Here is a 16,713-nt window from a genome sequence, read left to right as displayed (position 1 = left end):
GTCTTTTTCCACAGTATATTCTACTATCTATCTAGGCTAGTACGGGGGGATAGAGGCTAGAGAAACATTATTATCACACAGTTAAGGGCTGGTAGAGAACTCAAGATGGACCATACCGGCTCATGGAAGCCATACTGGCTCATGGCTTTTGGGGGAACATTCAAGGTCATAGCACAGGCTCAGCATATGATAATACCACTTGCTATGCAGTTATTGACAATAATTCACCTAGTTGCAAAAAAATGCAGACTTGGTACTAGTCTCACACCTTTATTCTCATTGGTCCAGACTTGACCTTACACAGTTAGCCTGCACTATAACACACTAGCCTGTTGCCAGATCTGTCTTGCCAGCTCCAATGGTCAGTGTGACGTTATATTGTTCTGGAAAGACAGCACAAACAGATCTGTAATCAGACTAATATAATACTGGATTACAGAACACCTGGAAATCCCAGTGCCCATTTGAACGCTGTTGATTAAAAGTCATCGCCAAGGCCCTCTGACATCAATAGGCTGTGAGGATGAAAGGGTGCAGCAGCCATGGTGCATGCTGGGAGGTGAGTTAGATTGTGTTTCCCACCGACCTAGCCAGATGGCCTCACATAATTATAAAATGTAAAAAACGAGCGGGTAGATTACATTCACATCAGTTTGCGTTATTTGGAGGAAGACGTCCATATACTCAGCTGAATAGCCTCGGAGAAGGTCTTTGAAATGCCTTGCCTGAATGAGATGAGAGGGAGAGGAAAGGCCGATGCCCCGGCCATATCAATAGAATATTTTCATTGGATTTGTGATTCAAGAGGACAAGAATGAACGTCAAAGCATAAGGACGACACTGTTGTCAGATTTCTGTTGTCCTTTGCAGAAGCTTGAATTAGACTTGGGCTCTCGAGTGGTCAGCAGTCTAAGGCACTGCATCTCAGTGCTAGAGGTATCACGACAGACGCTGGTTCGATTCCAGGCATTATCACAACAGGCCGTGATTGGGAGTCCCATAGGCAGTGCACAATTGAATGAAGTAAAACGTTTTGTAAAGTAAAAGAAAAGTTGTAGTACTTTTAGCTCATAATTGGGACTCTGTAGATTGCCCTGTGATTATCTTGTTGAGGCTGTGCTGCTCCGTCCAGGTGGAGCTGATGCCAGTCATTCAGGAAGAGGGATTGAACCACTTTCTTGGTCCTGTTGGGATCCTTTTGCAGATCCTCCCTTCCATTAATTCCTTGACGTGGTCGCAGCAAAGAAGTACCCCAGGAAAACTCTGTCTTCTTACCCACACAAACATTTCAGAAATGTGCCACCATCGGCTCATCAAATTCCTCTTTAAAGGGATCGTTTTCCGGGTTTTTATCCCAATCCTAATTTATTTATTACCTCAAGAGAGTCAACACAGATATTCTGGAGTGATATTGTTGCAATATAAGTACGATTTTGGAAGAGAAGTGTTTTCCCAAATTTGTTTGTCACAGGTTCATACTCACATCCCATTGTTTACTTCACACGGCTTTCCATAAAGCTTTTATAAATTCCAATACAAACACTTAACTTCTCTGGAGGTAAGAAAATAATTATGAATTGGGTACAAATCCAGAAAATGACCCCTTTAAGACATTGAAAAGAAATAACTTGTGTGTTGGAAAAGCCTGTGCTTGGCTTGGTTAGCAGAGTATGTGAAAATCCCCTCTTGAGCTTTTAGCCCCGTCGACTGCCCAAATATTTGCCACAGAATTAAACAAGACAGGGTCAAGAGGAGCGCCAGCGACAAGGACGGCTAACACAGTGGAGTAAATCAGATTTATTAAGCGTGGGAGTGCAGCTGCTGGCCGAGGGAGATTGATTCCCTGAAGAAATACTTAGCCCTTTGTTTCTCGCAGTGTGAAGTGGCACGGTACAGTATAGTGTCCAACTGCCATGGACTTCAGTAGGGCAGACCTGGGTTCAAGTTGTATACTGAAAAAATATATCAACGCAGCATGCAACAATTTCAACTATTTGACTGAGTTACAGAACATACTGTATAAGGAAAGCAGTCAATTGAAATACATTCATTAGGTCCTATTCTATGGATTTCACATGACTGGGCAGGGGTGCAGCCATGGGTGGGCCTAGGAGGGCATAGGCCCAGCCAATCAGAATGTTTTCCCCCACAAAAGGGCTTTATTACAGACAAATACTCCTCAGTTTCATCAGCTGTCTGGATGGCTGGTCTCAGATGATCCTGCAGGTGAAGAAGCCAGATGTGGAGGTCCTTGGCTGGTGCGGTTATACGTGGTCTGCAGTTGTGAGGCAGGTTGGATGTCCTGCCAAATTCTCCAAAACAACGTTGGAAACGGCTTATGGTAGAGAAATGAGCATTCAATTCTCTGGCAACAGCTCTGGTGGATATTCCTGAAGTCAGCATGACAATTGCACGCTCCCTTAAAACTTGAGGCATCTGTGGCATTGTGTTGTGTGACAAAACTGAACATTTAAGAGTGACCTTTTATTGTCCCCAGCACAAGGTGCACCTTTGTAATGATCCGGCTGTTTAATCAGCTTCTTGATATGCCACACCTGTCAGTTGGATGGATTGTCTTGGAGAAATGCTCACTAACAGGGATGTAAACAAATTTGTGCACAGCATTTGAGAGAAATACTGTTTTTGTGCGTATGGAACCCTTTTTGGTTCCAGGTAGAACTCTTTTGGGTTCCATGCAGAAGGGTTCTAAATGAAACCCAAAAGGGTTTCCCCTTCTACCTGGAACCAAAAGGGGTTCTTCGAAGGGTTCTCCTATGGGGACAGCAGAAGAACCCTTTTTAGTTCTGGATTGCACCTTTTTTTCTAAGAGTGTACAGTAGCACACTCAGCTAATGTAGCTCCTAGGGGGGATCCCCCCCCCCCCCCCCCCTCCTTGGCCTGGATACGTCTATGGCCTGGATGCCTGGCATTGCTGGAGAGCCTGGTGTCTTGCCAGGGAATATGTGCACAGCCCTCTGCTTCCTGATTCCGCAGGCAGGCGGCTGGCTGGCTGGCTGGCTGGCTGGCTGGCTGGCTGGCTGGCTGGCTGGCTGGCTGGCTGGCTGGCTGGCTGGCTACAATTTTAGGTCAGAAGTGGCCCAAGCTAGCGGCTAACACTGCGGTAAATGAAGTAGACTGCTTGGACACAAGGTGGGGTGGGAGAGCCAGGGGTTAGTATTCAGAGGTCAAGTGTCGTGCCTGTGGAACAGTATCAGTGTATCATACCCTGATTGAGGTGTTATGTTTTATCAATCCTATATTTCTTTGATGATAACATGCGTGTTATCACCAGATTTTGTCATTGTCAAAATATCATTTTCCAACTTAATCTAAACATCATGTTTGACAAGTTAAACCTGGTCAATAGAGTGACGTTGAGCTAGACAAGAAGTACTGTACATGTTTCCCATGTTTCCATTTGACCTGTGACCTTTCAGGCTTTGGGGGCGGCTTGGCATTTCAGTATATTAGGCAGTATGACCACAGTTATATCAGTAGAGACTGAGGGTTATTTCAGAAGTGGCTGTGTCACTGTGCCACGAGAGAGGGGCCCCAGGGTAGTGTGTGCGTGCGCAGGTCACAGCGTTTACACGGCCATTGCATCAGAAACAGCTGAAGACCCCTCCCCCCACACACACACACACCTCCACCACACCCCTTGCTCTGTGGCTACCAATCATAGGGTCTGAATTAGCAGAGTTGAGTACAGTAGGCAGAATGGACCTAATATGTGAACCCGTTTGTAGTACAGTGTACTGCAGTGTTTGAATATATTTTTGCTCTAATTCAGGTGTATTTTGTCTCTATCCAAATGATATCGTATCGTGGAGGGTTGAAATTGATTTTCATGCTCTTATATAGCGTTGGTCAAACCTGTCTGAGAACGTATTCAACTGTGTGTGAATTTGATTAACAGCCAAATATCCCAGAGGATATTGCTCTTCTCCCTACTATCTATCATTATCAACTAAATGGGTATTTTTTTATTCTCTGTCAATGTAGCACACACACACACACACACACACACACCCACACACACACACTTATTAATTTCCCTAATACCTCTTGATTTGTATTTTTCTCTTTGCTCCCCTAGTTCCACGTAACCATGATCACAACACCGTCTTGGGGGTCGACTTTGACATTGAGCTGGGCAACACGGCCGACGAAGCGAAGGATGACGCAGGTAAACAGAAACATTTGTCAAACACTAACCATCTCCACGCTTCCTAACACTTCCTACAGAGGACGTAACTCAAACAATGATGAACGAGTTACGTTCGCCAGCCCAGATTCATTTCGGTTCTGCAACACTTTGGGAAAAGGCTGCGGAGGGAAAGATATGGTAGTGACTTGGTGTGTTTTTGATGCACTGTCACGGGAAAGTCACAGATTAAATTCATCCTGCTTGTTTATATGACACCTACCCAGAATTTATTGCTTCATGATTGACTCATTGGTTGAGTTGAAGGTTAAATGTAACGACCACAGGAGGTTGGTGGCACCTTAATTTGGGAGGACGGGCACGTGGTAATGGCTGGAGGGGAATGAGTGGAATGGTATCAACAACATCAAACACATGGTTCCAGCCATTATTATGAGCCGTCGTCCCCTCAGCAGCCTCCACAGGTCACGACGCGGCAGTTAGACAAACACACACACGCTGACACACACACACACACAAACACACACACACACACACACACACACACACACACACACACGCTGACACACACACACACACACGCTCACACAAACACACACACACACACGCACACACACGCACGCACACACTCACACACACACGCTGACACACACACACACACGCTCACACAAACACACACACACACACACACACACGCACACACACACACACACACACACACACGCTGACACACACACACACACACACACACGCACGCTCACACACGCTCACACAAACACACACACACACACGCACACACACGCTCACACACGCTCACACAAACACACACACACACACGCTCACACAAACACACACACGCACACACACACGCACACACACACTTGAATAAGGAAGAGCAGTGTACTCTTTGTACTTGAGAACGTTATCCACCACATCTGGGGCTTGCTTATGTGATTTATTGATGTCAATAAATTGCCAATTAAATTGCCTAATGATTCCACTATGGGTTTATTTTGGCATGCCGTACATGATCGGATCAGCGGTTTGGAGTGAAACAGTGCTTTCATTGGCTCAGAGAATGATCCTGCTATGTGCTTTTCACGACCCTATGTTCAGGGTCAAAATGATGAGCGCTAGTTTCATCTCAAGACACAATTTGTACTTGCGACACATGAATTATTCAAATCAAATCAAATGTATTTATATAGCCCTTCGTACATCAGCTGATATCTCAAAGTGCTGTACAGAAACCCAGCCTAAAACCCCAAACAGCAAGCAATGCAGGTGTAGAAGCACGGTGGCTGGGAAAAACTCCCTAGAAAGGCCAAAACCTAGGAAGAAACCTAGAGAGGAACCAGGCTATGAGGGGTGGCCAGTCCTCTTCTGGCTGTGCCGGGTGGAGATTATAACAGAACATGGCCAAGATGTTCAAATGTTCATAAATGACCAGCATGGTCGAATAATAATAAGGCAGAACAGTTGAAACTGGAGCAGCAGCACGGTCAGGTGGACTGGGGACAGCAAGGAGTCATCATGTCAGGTAGTCCTGGGGCATGGTCCTAGGGCTCAGGTCAGTTGAAACTGGAGCAGCAGCACGGCCAGGTGGACTGGGGACAGCAAGGAGTCATCATGTCAGGTAGTCCTGGGGCATGGTCCTAGGGCTCAGGTCCTCCGAGAGAGAGAAAAAAAAGAGAGAAGGAGAGAATTAGAGAACGCACACTTAGATTCACACAGGACACCGAATAGGACAGGAGAAGTACTCCAGATATAACAAACTGGCCCTAGCCCCCCCGACACATAAACTACTGCAGCATAAATACTGGAGGCTGAGACATATTATGGCTTATGTCCGAAACAAATAACTCAAATTCGAAATGATCATTTGTATCCGATTACTCACTGTCATGACCACAATGTATTTGTTGATGGTTTATGCGGAGTGGCTAAATTAAATGATATGGTGGCTGACACACTTCGATGAACACACACACACACACACACACACACACACACAGACACACACACACACACATACAGAACACGCGTGCACGCACAGATGCAAATGCACAATGCACTCACATAAACACACAAGCATACACATACACGCACACACACAAATCCACACACAGTTATCATCAGATTTATTTTGTGAAATGAAGGCTTACTTCGCAGGCAATTCAGATCAGTTCATTCCCATTTCATCCATCACGGCGCTCTCAGTCCACCACTCTAGAGAAATCAATATTTATTGTTCTGTAATATCTTGTGCGTTCACCACCTTTCTTTCACATCTTCTGTATGTTCTTTCATGTACATAAGAGAGAATGAAAATGATGCTGCATCCGTTGGAATCAAAGGCACACAGCAGGAGGGATGTGAGCTACGTTCACGCAAGGAGAGCCTTTGTGTGAGCTACGTTCACGCAAGGAGAGCCTTTGTGTGAGCTACGTTCACGCAAGGAGAGCCTTTGTGTGAGCTACGTTCACGCAAGGAGAGCCTTTGTGTGAGCTACGTTCAAGCAAGGAGAGTCTTTGTGTGAGCTTAGTTCAAGCAAGGAGAGCCTTTGTGTGAGCTACGTTCACGCAAGGAGAGCCTTTGTGTGAGCTACGTTCAAGCAAGGAGAGACTTTGTGTGAGCTACATTCAAGCAAGGAGAGTCTTTGTGTGAGCTTAGTTCAAGCAAGGAGAGCCTTTGTGTGAGCTTAGTTCAAGCAAGGAGAGCCTTTGTGTGAGCTACGTTCAGGCAAGGAGATCCTTTGTGTGAGCTTAGTTCAAGCAAGGAGAGCCTTTGTGTGAGCTTAGTTCACGCAAGGAGAGCCTTTGTGTGAGCTACGTTCACGCAAGGAGAGCCTTTGTGTGAGCTACGTTCAAGCAAGGAGAGCCTTTGTGTGAGCTACGTTCACGCAAGGAGAGCCTTTGTGTGAGCTACGTTCAAGCAAGGAGAGCCTTTGTGGGGTAAAGGTACTTGAAATATGTGAAACATTGTTGTTTAAATTCAGAGGCTGGCTACCTGAGCTGCTCCTTTGATAACGGCCTTTGCGGTTGGATCCGGGACAAGGATGGCGACCTGCACTGGGAGACAACACCGGACCCATCTGGTAAGAACCACAGTTCACTTTTTTAGACTTTTCTTTTTGCTAGCCAGATTAATGCAAAGCGGATTATTCTGGACATTGTTACAAACGGTTCAGATAAAGCAATATTTCCTCAGGGAAGGCAAAAATAAGATACATAAGATAAGATACCCTTTAACCTCACTTTTGCGTTCAGATACTAACATTTTAATGATAAGCACAGACGTTTTCTTTTCATATAAGAACATTGGCTCTAAAAGTGTGTTGCTGGTATTCCACAGGAAGGTCTGATCCTTGGTAGAACTAGCTATGGTTATTATTCATTGAGAAACAAATGCCTTTTGAAGAGACTGCATTATTCAACAGTATTCAAAACAAAACACTTGATTACAGACGGACAGTTGGTTCAGAGAAAACAAGATGTGTGTTTTTTTTGCAATGGTTCCACTCAATCATATGTCAAGAGTAAATTTAATTCAGCCTAGTCTGACTCTATTTAGTAGTATAACTTTATAGTCCCAGGAGGACATTTTGGGGGGTTTTCGGCACGAATTTCAATGAGGACAATATTCTGTAAAATGGAGCTGCCAATATCAAAGATATGAAGCCATCTGATTGAGACACATCCATCTGAAAACTAAAACCAGTGTTCTAGCATCTCCTTCATTTCCAAATGTTTTCTCCTATTGAACGCTACCCTGATTGTGATATCACTTTCTCTTCCTCTTTCCTCTCCACAGGTGGAAAATACCTCACCATCCCTGAGGTGAGCGACAAGAAGAGCGGGCGAGGGGCGCGCCTGGTCCTCCCGTTGACTCCTCCCTGGAACGACGGTAACCTGTGTCTGTCGTTCCGCCACAAGCTGGCAGGACACCATGTGGGTATGCTCCAGGTGTTTGTGAAGAAAGGGAAGCAGTACAGCCCGGCCGTGTGGGGAAGGACGGGGGGTAGCGGCTGGAGACATACCCAGATCACGCTGTGGGGCACGGGACTTGAGAGTGTGAGTATACAGTAGTGTATATACAGTATATATATATAAACTCAGCAAAAAAAGAAACGTCCCTTTTTCAGGACCCTGTCTTTCAAAAATAATTCGTAAAAATCCAAATAACTTCACAGATCGTCATTGTTAAGGGTTTAAAGTCTGTTTCCCATGCTTGCTCAATGAAACATAGACAATTAATGAACATGCACCTGTGGAATGGTCGTTAAGACACTAACACCTTACAGACGGTAGGCAATTAAGGTCACAGTTACGAAAACTTAGGACACTAAAGAGGCCTTTCTACTTACTCTGAAAAACACCAAAAGATGCCCGGGGTCCCTGCTCATCTGCGTGACCGTGCTTTAGGCATGCTGCAGGGAGGCATGAGGATGCAGATATGGCCAGGGCAAGCAATGTCCGTACTGTGAGATGCTTAAGACAGCACTACAGGGAGACAGGATGGACAGTTGATCGTCCACCACGTGTAACAACACCTGCACAAGATCGGTACATCCAAACATCACACCTGCGGGACAGGTAAAGGATGGCAACAACAACTGCCCGAGTTGCACCAGGAATGCACAATCCCTCCATCAGTGCTCAGACTGTCCGCAATAGGTTGAGAGAGGCTGGACTGAGGGCTTGTAGGCCTGTTGTAAGGCAGGTCCTCACCAGACATCACCGGCAACAACGTTGCCTATGGGCACAAACCCACCGTCGCTGGACCAGACAGGACTGGCAAAAAGTGCTCTTCACTGACGAGTCGTGGTTTTGTCTCACCAGGGGTGATGGTCGGATTCGCGTTTATCGTCAAAGGAATGAGCATTACACCGAGGCCTGTACTCTGGAGCGGGATCGATTTGGAGGTGGAGGGTCCGTCATGGTCTGGGGCGGTGTGTCACAGCATCATCGGACTGAGCTTGTTGTCATTGCAGGCAATCTCAACGCTGTGCGTTACAGGGAAGACATCCTCCTCCCTCATGTGGTACCCTTCCTGCAGGCTCATCTTGACATGACCCTCCAGCATGACAATGCCACCAGCCATACTGCTCGTTTTGTGTGTTTATTTCCTGCAAGACAGGAACGTCAGTGTTCTGCCATGGCCAGAGAAGAGCCCAGATCTCAATCCCATAGAGCACGTCTGGGACCTGTTGGATCGGAGGGTGAGGGTGAGGGCTAGGGCCCCCCAGAAATGTCTGGGAAATTGCAAGTGCTTTGGTGGAAGAGTGGGATAACATTTCACAGGAAGAACTGGCAAATCTGTGCAGTCCATGAGGAGGAGATGCACAGCAGTACTTAATGCAGCTGGTGGTCACACCAGATACTGACTGTTACTTTTGATTTTGACCCCCTCCCGTTTTGTTCAGGGACAAATTATTACATTTCTGTTAGTCACATGTCTGTGGAACTTGTTCAGTTTATGTCTGTTGTTGATCTTGTTATGTTCATACAAATATTTACACATGTTAAGTCTGCTGAAAATAAATGCAGTTGACAGTGAGAGGAGGTTTCTTTTTTTGCTGAGTTTATATATACACTATCGTTCAACAGTTTGGGGTCACTTGAAATGTCATTGTTTTCCATGAAAACACTTGAAATGTCATTGTTTTCCATGAAAACACTTGAAATTAGTTGCAAAATGAATATGAACTATAGTTAAGACTTTGACAAGGTTATAAATAATGATTTTTAATTGAAACAATAATTGTGTCCTTTAAACTTTGCTTTTGTCAAAGAATCTTCCATTTGCAGCAATTACAGTCTTGCAGACTTTTGGCTTTGTAGTTGTTAAGTGCCGTCCACAGGGTATGGCATGGCGTTGCAAAATGGAGTGATAGCCTACCTTCTTCAACATTTACCCTGTATAAATCTCCCACTTTTACCACCACCAAAGCACCCCCAGACCATCACATTGCCTCCACCATGCTTGACAGCTTAACACCATGCTCCTCCAGCATCTTTTCATTTTTTTTGCGTCTCACGAATGTTCTTCTTTGTGATCCGAACACCTCAAACTTAGATTCGTCTTTCCATAACACTTTTTTTCCAATCTTCCTCTGTCCAGTGTCTGTGTTCTTTTGCCCATCTTAATATTTTATTTTTATTGGCCAGTCTGAGATGTGCCTTTTTCTTTGCAACTGCCTAGAAGGCTAGCATCATGGAGTTAACTCTTCACTGTTGACGTTGAGACTGGTATTTTATGGGTACTATTTAATGAAGCTACCAGTTGAGGACTTGTGAGGCGTCTGTTTCTCAAACTAAACACTCTAATGTACTTGCCTCTTGCTTAGTTGTGCACCGGGGCCTCCCACTCCTCTTTCTATTCTGGTTAGAGCCAGTTTGCGCTGTTCTGTGAAGGGAGTAGTACACAGCGTTGTACCAGATCTTCAGTTTCTTGACGATTTCTCGCATGGAATAGCCTTCATTTCTCAGAACAAGAAAAAACTAACGAGTTTCAGAAGAAAGGTGTTTGTTTCTGGTTATTTTGAGCCTGTGATCAAACCCACAAATGCTGATGCTCCAGATACTCAACTAGTCTAAAGAAGGACAGTTTTATTGCATTTTTAATCAGAACAACAGTTTTCAGCTGTGCTAACATAATTGCAAAAGGTTTTTCTAATGATCAATTAGCCTTTTAAAGTTATAAACTTGGATTAGCAAACACAATGTGCCATTGGAACACAGGAGTGAGGTTTGCTGATAATCGGCCTCAGTACACCTTTGTAGATATTCCATTAAAAAAATCAGCCGTTTCCATTTACAATAGTAATTTATAACATTAACAATGTCTACACTGTATTTCTGATCAATTTGATGTTATTTTAATGGACAAAAATGTGATTTTATTTAAAAAACAAGGACATTTCTAAGTGACCCCAAACTTTTGAATGGTAGTGTATATATACAGTACCAGTCAAAAGTTTGGACACACCTACTCATTCCAGGGTTTTTCTTTATTTTTTGTATTTTCTACATTGTAGAATAATAGTGAAGACATCAAAACTATGAAATAACACACATGGAATCATGTAGTAACCAAAAAAGTGTTAGATTTTATATTTGAGATTCTTCAAAGTAGCCACCCTTTGCCTTGATGACAGCTTTGCACACTCTTGGAATTCTCTTCAATGTCTGGGTTAGGAGAGAGTTTGGCCAGACAGAATTTCCTTGTCTCATCGTGCTCTAGCGACTCCTTGTGGTGGGCCGGGCACATTGGTGCGGCTGGCTTCCTGGTTAAGCGAGTAGTGTGTCAAGAAGCAGTGAAGCTTGGCAGGGTTGTGTTTCGGAGGACGCATGGCTCTCGACCTTCTCTCCTGAGACGAGATTGTAACTATAAATTGGATATCACGAAATTGTGTAGAAAAAGGGGTTAAAGTAAATAAAAAAAGAAATAATAATAGAGTGTAAAGCAGTATAAAGAAGTATATAAAGAGTGTAAAGAAGTATACAGTAGTATAGAGAGTGTAAAGCAGTATACAGTAGTATGTAGTGTAAAGCCGTATACAGTAGTATATAGTGTAAAGCCGTATACAGTAGTATAAATACAGAACACCTAATATTAAGTTGCACCCCTTTATTCCCTCAGATCAGCCACAATTCTTGGACTCAACAAGGTGCCGAAAGTGTTCCACAGGGATGCTGACACGTGTTGACTCCAATGCTTCCCACAGTTGTGTCAAGTTGGCTGAATGTCCTTTAGGTGGTGGACCATTCTTAATACACACGGGAAACTGTTGAGATTTAAAAACCCAGCAGCATTGCAGTTCTTGACACACTCAAACCGGTGCACCTGGCACCTAGTACCATACCCCGTACAAAGGCACTCAAATATTTTTATCTTGCCCATTCACCCTCTGAATGGCACACATACACAATCCATGTCTCAATTGTCTCAAGGCTTGAAAATCCTTCCTCCCCTTCATCTACACTGATGATTGAAGTGGATTTAACATGTAACAAAAATAAGAGATCATAGCTTTCACCTGGTCAGTCTATGCCATAGAAAGAGCAGCTGTTCCTAAAGTATAAAACAGTATACAGTAGTATGTCTGACACCACACCTGACTTGTCTTTGCCATCTGTGACTGACCTTTAACAACGACTGATACATTGGTTATTGGTGTGTGTGTTTGAATCATGGTTGTCCTCAATTGATGTTCAACTACTACGCTATGGAGGTTCTATGATTGTCGGAGATGGCGAAGTGCCCAGGTGAAGAGCTCTCTCCTGGTGAAGGGCTTTCTTCCTGGCTAACCATCGATGCCCCCCTCCTCTCAAGTCATACCAGAGACTGCCTTTCTCCCTGTCTAACCATTAATGCCCCCCTCCTCTCAAGTCATACCAGAGACTGCCTTTCTCCCTGGCTAACCATCGATGCCCCCCTCCTCTCAAGTCATACCAGAGACTGCCTTTCTCCCTGGCTAACCATCGATGCCCCCCTCCTCTCAAGTCCTACCAGAGACTGCCTTTCTCCCTGGCTAACCATCGATGCCCCCCTCCTCTCAAGTCATACCAGAGACTGCCTTTCCATACTACCTCTGTCTGAAGCTGACTAGACACCATTCACATTCCATTTTGATAATTAGTCGTACCTGTTTTTTTTTTTTGTTTTTTTTGCTTTGAGATTACATTTTGTAATCGAAAGTGCTATATAAGCGAAATAACTTATTTATTGTGCTGTGTTGTTGTTCCCAGGTGATTCTGAAGGGCGAGCGCGGGCGTGGCCGGAGTGGAGAGATGGCCGTGGATGACATCACCTTGAGAAAAGGTTCCTGCACCGAGGAGCACAATCTGAGAAGACATTAATACACACAGCAGAGAGAGACAGATATGGAGAGAGAAAGAGAGAAGTGGAGAGAAGATAGAGCCCAGGGAGGAGCAGACTCTGATTGGACCCCCATAGAGGTTCCAAGAGCACCTCTGGGAAGAAGGGGCATTTCTCTCTGCCTGTCAACCAATAAGAAGACCGCACCAAACCTGTCCACCAACAAGAGGACTGCAACAAACCTGTCCACCAATAACTAGACTGCACCAAACCCTTCCACCAATAAGAAGACTACCCCAAACCACAGGGGAGAAAGAGGGTCCACCATGTGATCCCCCACCACCCCTACCCACTCTCTCCAACTCTCCATCACCCGGTTCCTCACTATTGACCTGTGCTTGCGCCTGGTAACCCTGGAAACGTCCCTGTGAGCACTGCCACCCAGCCAATCACACCGCCCAAAGGCCTCCATCGATGTTTCATCATCTTGCTTTCATATTTTAGTCTGAAGCCATATCTGATTGTTTGCTATCCATCATTTAGATTGTATAACTGTTTTAACCTGCATCGTGTTCATTAGGTACCAAACAGGGAAAAACTGACTGAAACAGGGAGGGACTACGAGGGCTTGTCCAATAAGAAACAATTATTTACATTTTCCGTTGCAGAGCATTTGAAAACATTTCCTGTTCTGTGCCCTAATGAGCAGGACCCAGGGACAACAAGAGAAGACACCAACCTGTAATGATAATGGGGAGAATGAAAAATTCAAACCCTGCTCCGTTTATTTAGACAAATCAAGTTCTGTAAAATTAGCGCTGAGGCACTCGTATGTTACTATTGCTACAACCGTATGCAAGTTCACATGATAAGCCATTATTATCTGAATTCTGAATTTTAAGATTGACCGTGATTTCTCTCTATGTGCTTTGTTCTATTAAGTGCAAGCTGGTTGTACTGGCGATGACAGTATCAACGATTTCTGGCTCTCACCCAGTGTATTATTGTAAATGTAGTCGTGTGTACATATTCTAGAACACTTTCATGCTCATATTAAGCTGTGTGGTTTATACGTTTATGTAAATTCAGACTTATGTATTAATTGGAGTTGAAAAATGTATGGTTTTCGTTTGTTTCTATAATTCAAGATCAATATATGGATAAACATTTGAACCTTGTGGGAATACAAGGCTGTTTACAGTACATAAATGATCACATCTGTTCATGCTTTATGTTGAATTACTAGATCGCTTCCTCAGTAGTTTTTTAACGTTTCGCAGTACACAGTTGCATTATTGTGCCATCTGCCATAATGAAGGTTCTGATCTGTTGGAAATTCAAACCGTAGTATATGCATGGATCCGTTCACCAAATTCTCATAATATACTCAGCCAATGATGTAAATAAAAGGACATTGACTGATACATGTTTGACTAAGCGTGTCATTGTCATGTTGTCTTTGTCTTTTCTGTGTGACACACTTTTACATCAAATCTAAAACAAAAAAAAACAACGCTTTAAGTGAGAAGTAGGCATTTGTCTGAAGCCAAACATTCAGATGAGCACCACAATGACCACTCCACCCATGTTCCACTAAGGTTTTCCCGACACATAGCTTTGACCTACTACAGTAGCTATGTTGCAAAGGAGGTTGGTGGCACCTTAATTGGGGAGGACAGGGTTGTGGTAATGGCTGGAGCAGAATTAGTGGACTGGTATCAAATACATTAAACACGTGGTTTCCATGTGTTTGATGCCATTCCATTCGCTCCGTTCCGGCCGTTATTATGAGCTGTCCTCCCCTCAGCAACCTCCTGTGCTATGTTGGTCTATTGTACTTCAAACAATGTGTATGCAGGTTGCTTAGGATTCAAACCTTCTCAAACAGCCTAATTAATACTATTTGAGGAGGTATGCCCACAATAATGTAATTTGTACCGCACACAAGTTCAAGTATTGGATTCTTCACACACCACACTAATACCATTCCACTGCCTTTTCAAGCTTTTTTAATTACATGAAATTAATTTACTTTTATACTTACAATACCATAAAGATTGATTGAGCTGTTTTGTCCTGTAATAATGTGGTGCCTGCCTGTATTTCCATCAACCATTATTTTAGCAATGCATGTAATTGAGAACAAAAATATTTTTGGGGGTCAGTAGGTTCCCAACATAGGTGGTGGTGTGTTGGACACAGTCACTCATATATAGAGGTCTATTCATGGGTTGCATGTTTGTCACAATATTGTTTTGAACGCTCATTTTGGGTTGATGCCCGACTGAGCATTCTACTCAATGCATCGTCAATGAGCCCTGATGAAGATTTCTTCCAAAGTGCATTACAGTTGCTTGGAAATACAATGACATTCAAAAGAAGGCAAATAATTAGTAAGAAAACCTTTTGTCATCATTTTGTCGATCAGGAGCTCTACCGAGGCAGTCCCGTTAGATCTCTTATATACAGACAAGTTATATGTGCATGATTTAGCTTATTCGTTCATCATTAACGTTTGGTTCACTCATGTGACCGACCAATACTGGGTCATGCATGTGACAGACCAATACATCACGAGGCTTCTTCTCTCTAAGCAGAGACCTTGAAACTGAGAGATCTTTCATTCTCAAAACAAGAGTCTGGGAGTACTCCCAAATTGAAGTTACTAATAGTGAGGATTCGTTCAATTAGTCACTTGCATGAACACAGAAAACGGTTATTAGAAAAGCACAAACATAGAACACAGAAATGTAGAAATAGAAAAGCACCAACATAAAATGTTCCATCACATGGGAAAGACAAAGCATTTGAGTGCCTTTGAATGGGGTATGGAAGTAGGTGCTAGGCACACCGGTTTGTGTCAAGAACTGCAAATCTGCTTGGTTTTTCACACTCAACCGTTTCCTGTGTGTATCAAGAATGGTCCACCACCCAAAGGACAACCAGCCAACGTGAAACAACTCTGGAAAGCATTGAAGTCAGCATAGGCCAGCATCCCTGTGGAATGCTTTTGACACCTTGTAGAGTCCATTCCCTGGCGAATTGAGGCTGTTCTGAGGGCAAAAGCGGGCGCAACTCAATGTTAGCAAGGTGTTCCTAATATTTGGTATTCTCAGTGTGTATATAATACTGTATATACAGTACCAGTCAAACGTTTGTACACACCTACTCATTCCAGGGTGCACCTACTCATTCCAGGGTACACCTACTCATTCCAGGGTACACCTACTCCTTCCAGGGTACACCTACTCATTCCAGGGTACACCTACTCATTCCAGGGTTTTCCTTATTTTTACCATTTTCTACATTGTAGAATAATAGTGAAGACATCAACAATATGAAATGACTCAGAGCCCCACCTGTTTTGAGCTCCACACTATTAGGTAAAAATCAATACATATATATACTTTTTTTGGGGGGGGGGGGGGGGGCTTGCCTGTTTTGCTTGTTATTTTGGTATTAATACGTGATATTATCAGTTTGCAAACAATGTAAAAATAATAACAATTGAGTTAATAAAGCCGCATACAAACATGGTCTCCTTTTTGCTGTCTTTAGTAAGTCAGCTCCAAAATGCAGGTGTTTCAGCCTAGCTCATCACTTTCTGTGGTGGTGGGGCTAGCCAGCAGAAAATACAGAGCGTTGCAAAATAAAATTACTTCTTAATCTTGGCCAGCTCTGGTAATGTGCCTCTCAGACACCTGTATCGAGACTTCCTAAATCCT

At 43.8% G+C, this 16,713-nt stretch overlaps 1 protein-coding gene across 9 annotated transcripts in view; it reads left to right on the top strand.

The window, feature by feature from the left end:
- Positions 1–14,412, top strand: part of LOC118936741 (nephronectin-like) — a 59,029-nt gene extending 44,617 nt beyond the window's left edge. For all 9 annotated transcript variants that reach the window (XM_036933820.1, XM_036933822.1, XM_036933819.1 and 6 more), the window contains 4 exons: positions 4,097–4,186; positions 7,164–7,262; positions 7,979–8,238; positions 12,919–14,412. In XM_036933820.1, the coding sequence (XP_036789715.1) occupies positions 4,097–4,186; positions 7,164–7,262; positions 7,979–8,238; positions 12,919–13,029 (560 nt within the window). In that variant the 3' untranslated portion in view covers positions 13,030–14,412. The remainder of the gene's footprint in view (positions 1–4,096; positions 4,187–7,163; positions 7,263–7,978; positions 8,239–12,918) is intronic.
- The last annotated feature ends 2,301 nt before the right edge of the window (positions 14,413–16,713 follow it).

Source organism: Oncorhynchus mykiss, chromosome 10 (assembly GCF_013265735.2).
Source record: "Oncorhynchus mykiss isolate Arlee chromosome 10, USDA_OmykA_1.1, whole genome shotgun sequence".
In the NCBI taxonomy this organism is placed as follows: Eukaryota; Metazoa; Chordata; class Actinopteri; order Salmoniformes; family Salmonidae; genus Oncorhynchus; species Oncorhynchus mykiss.
The sequence above is the reverse complement of the archived record's forward strand: the minus strand, read 5'-3'. Positions and strand labels throughout refer to the sequence as shown.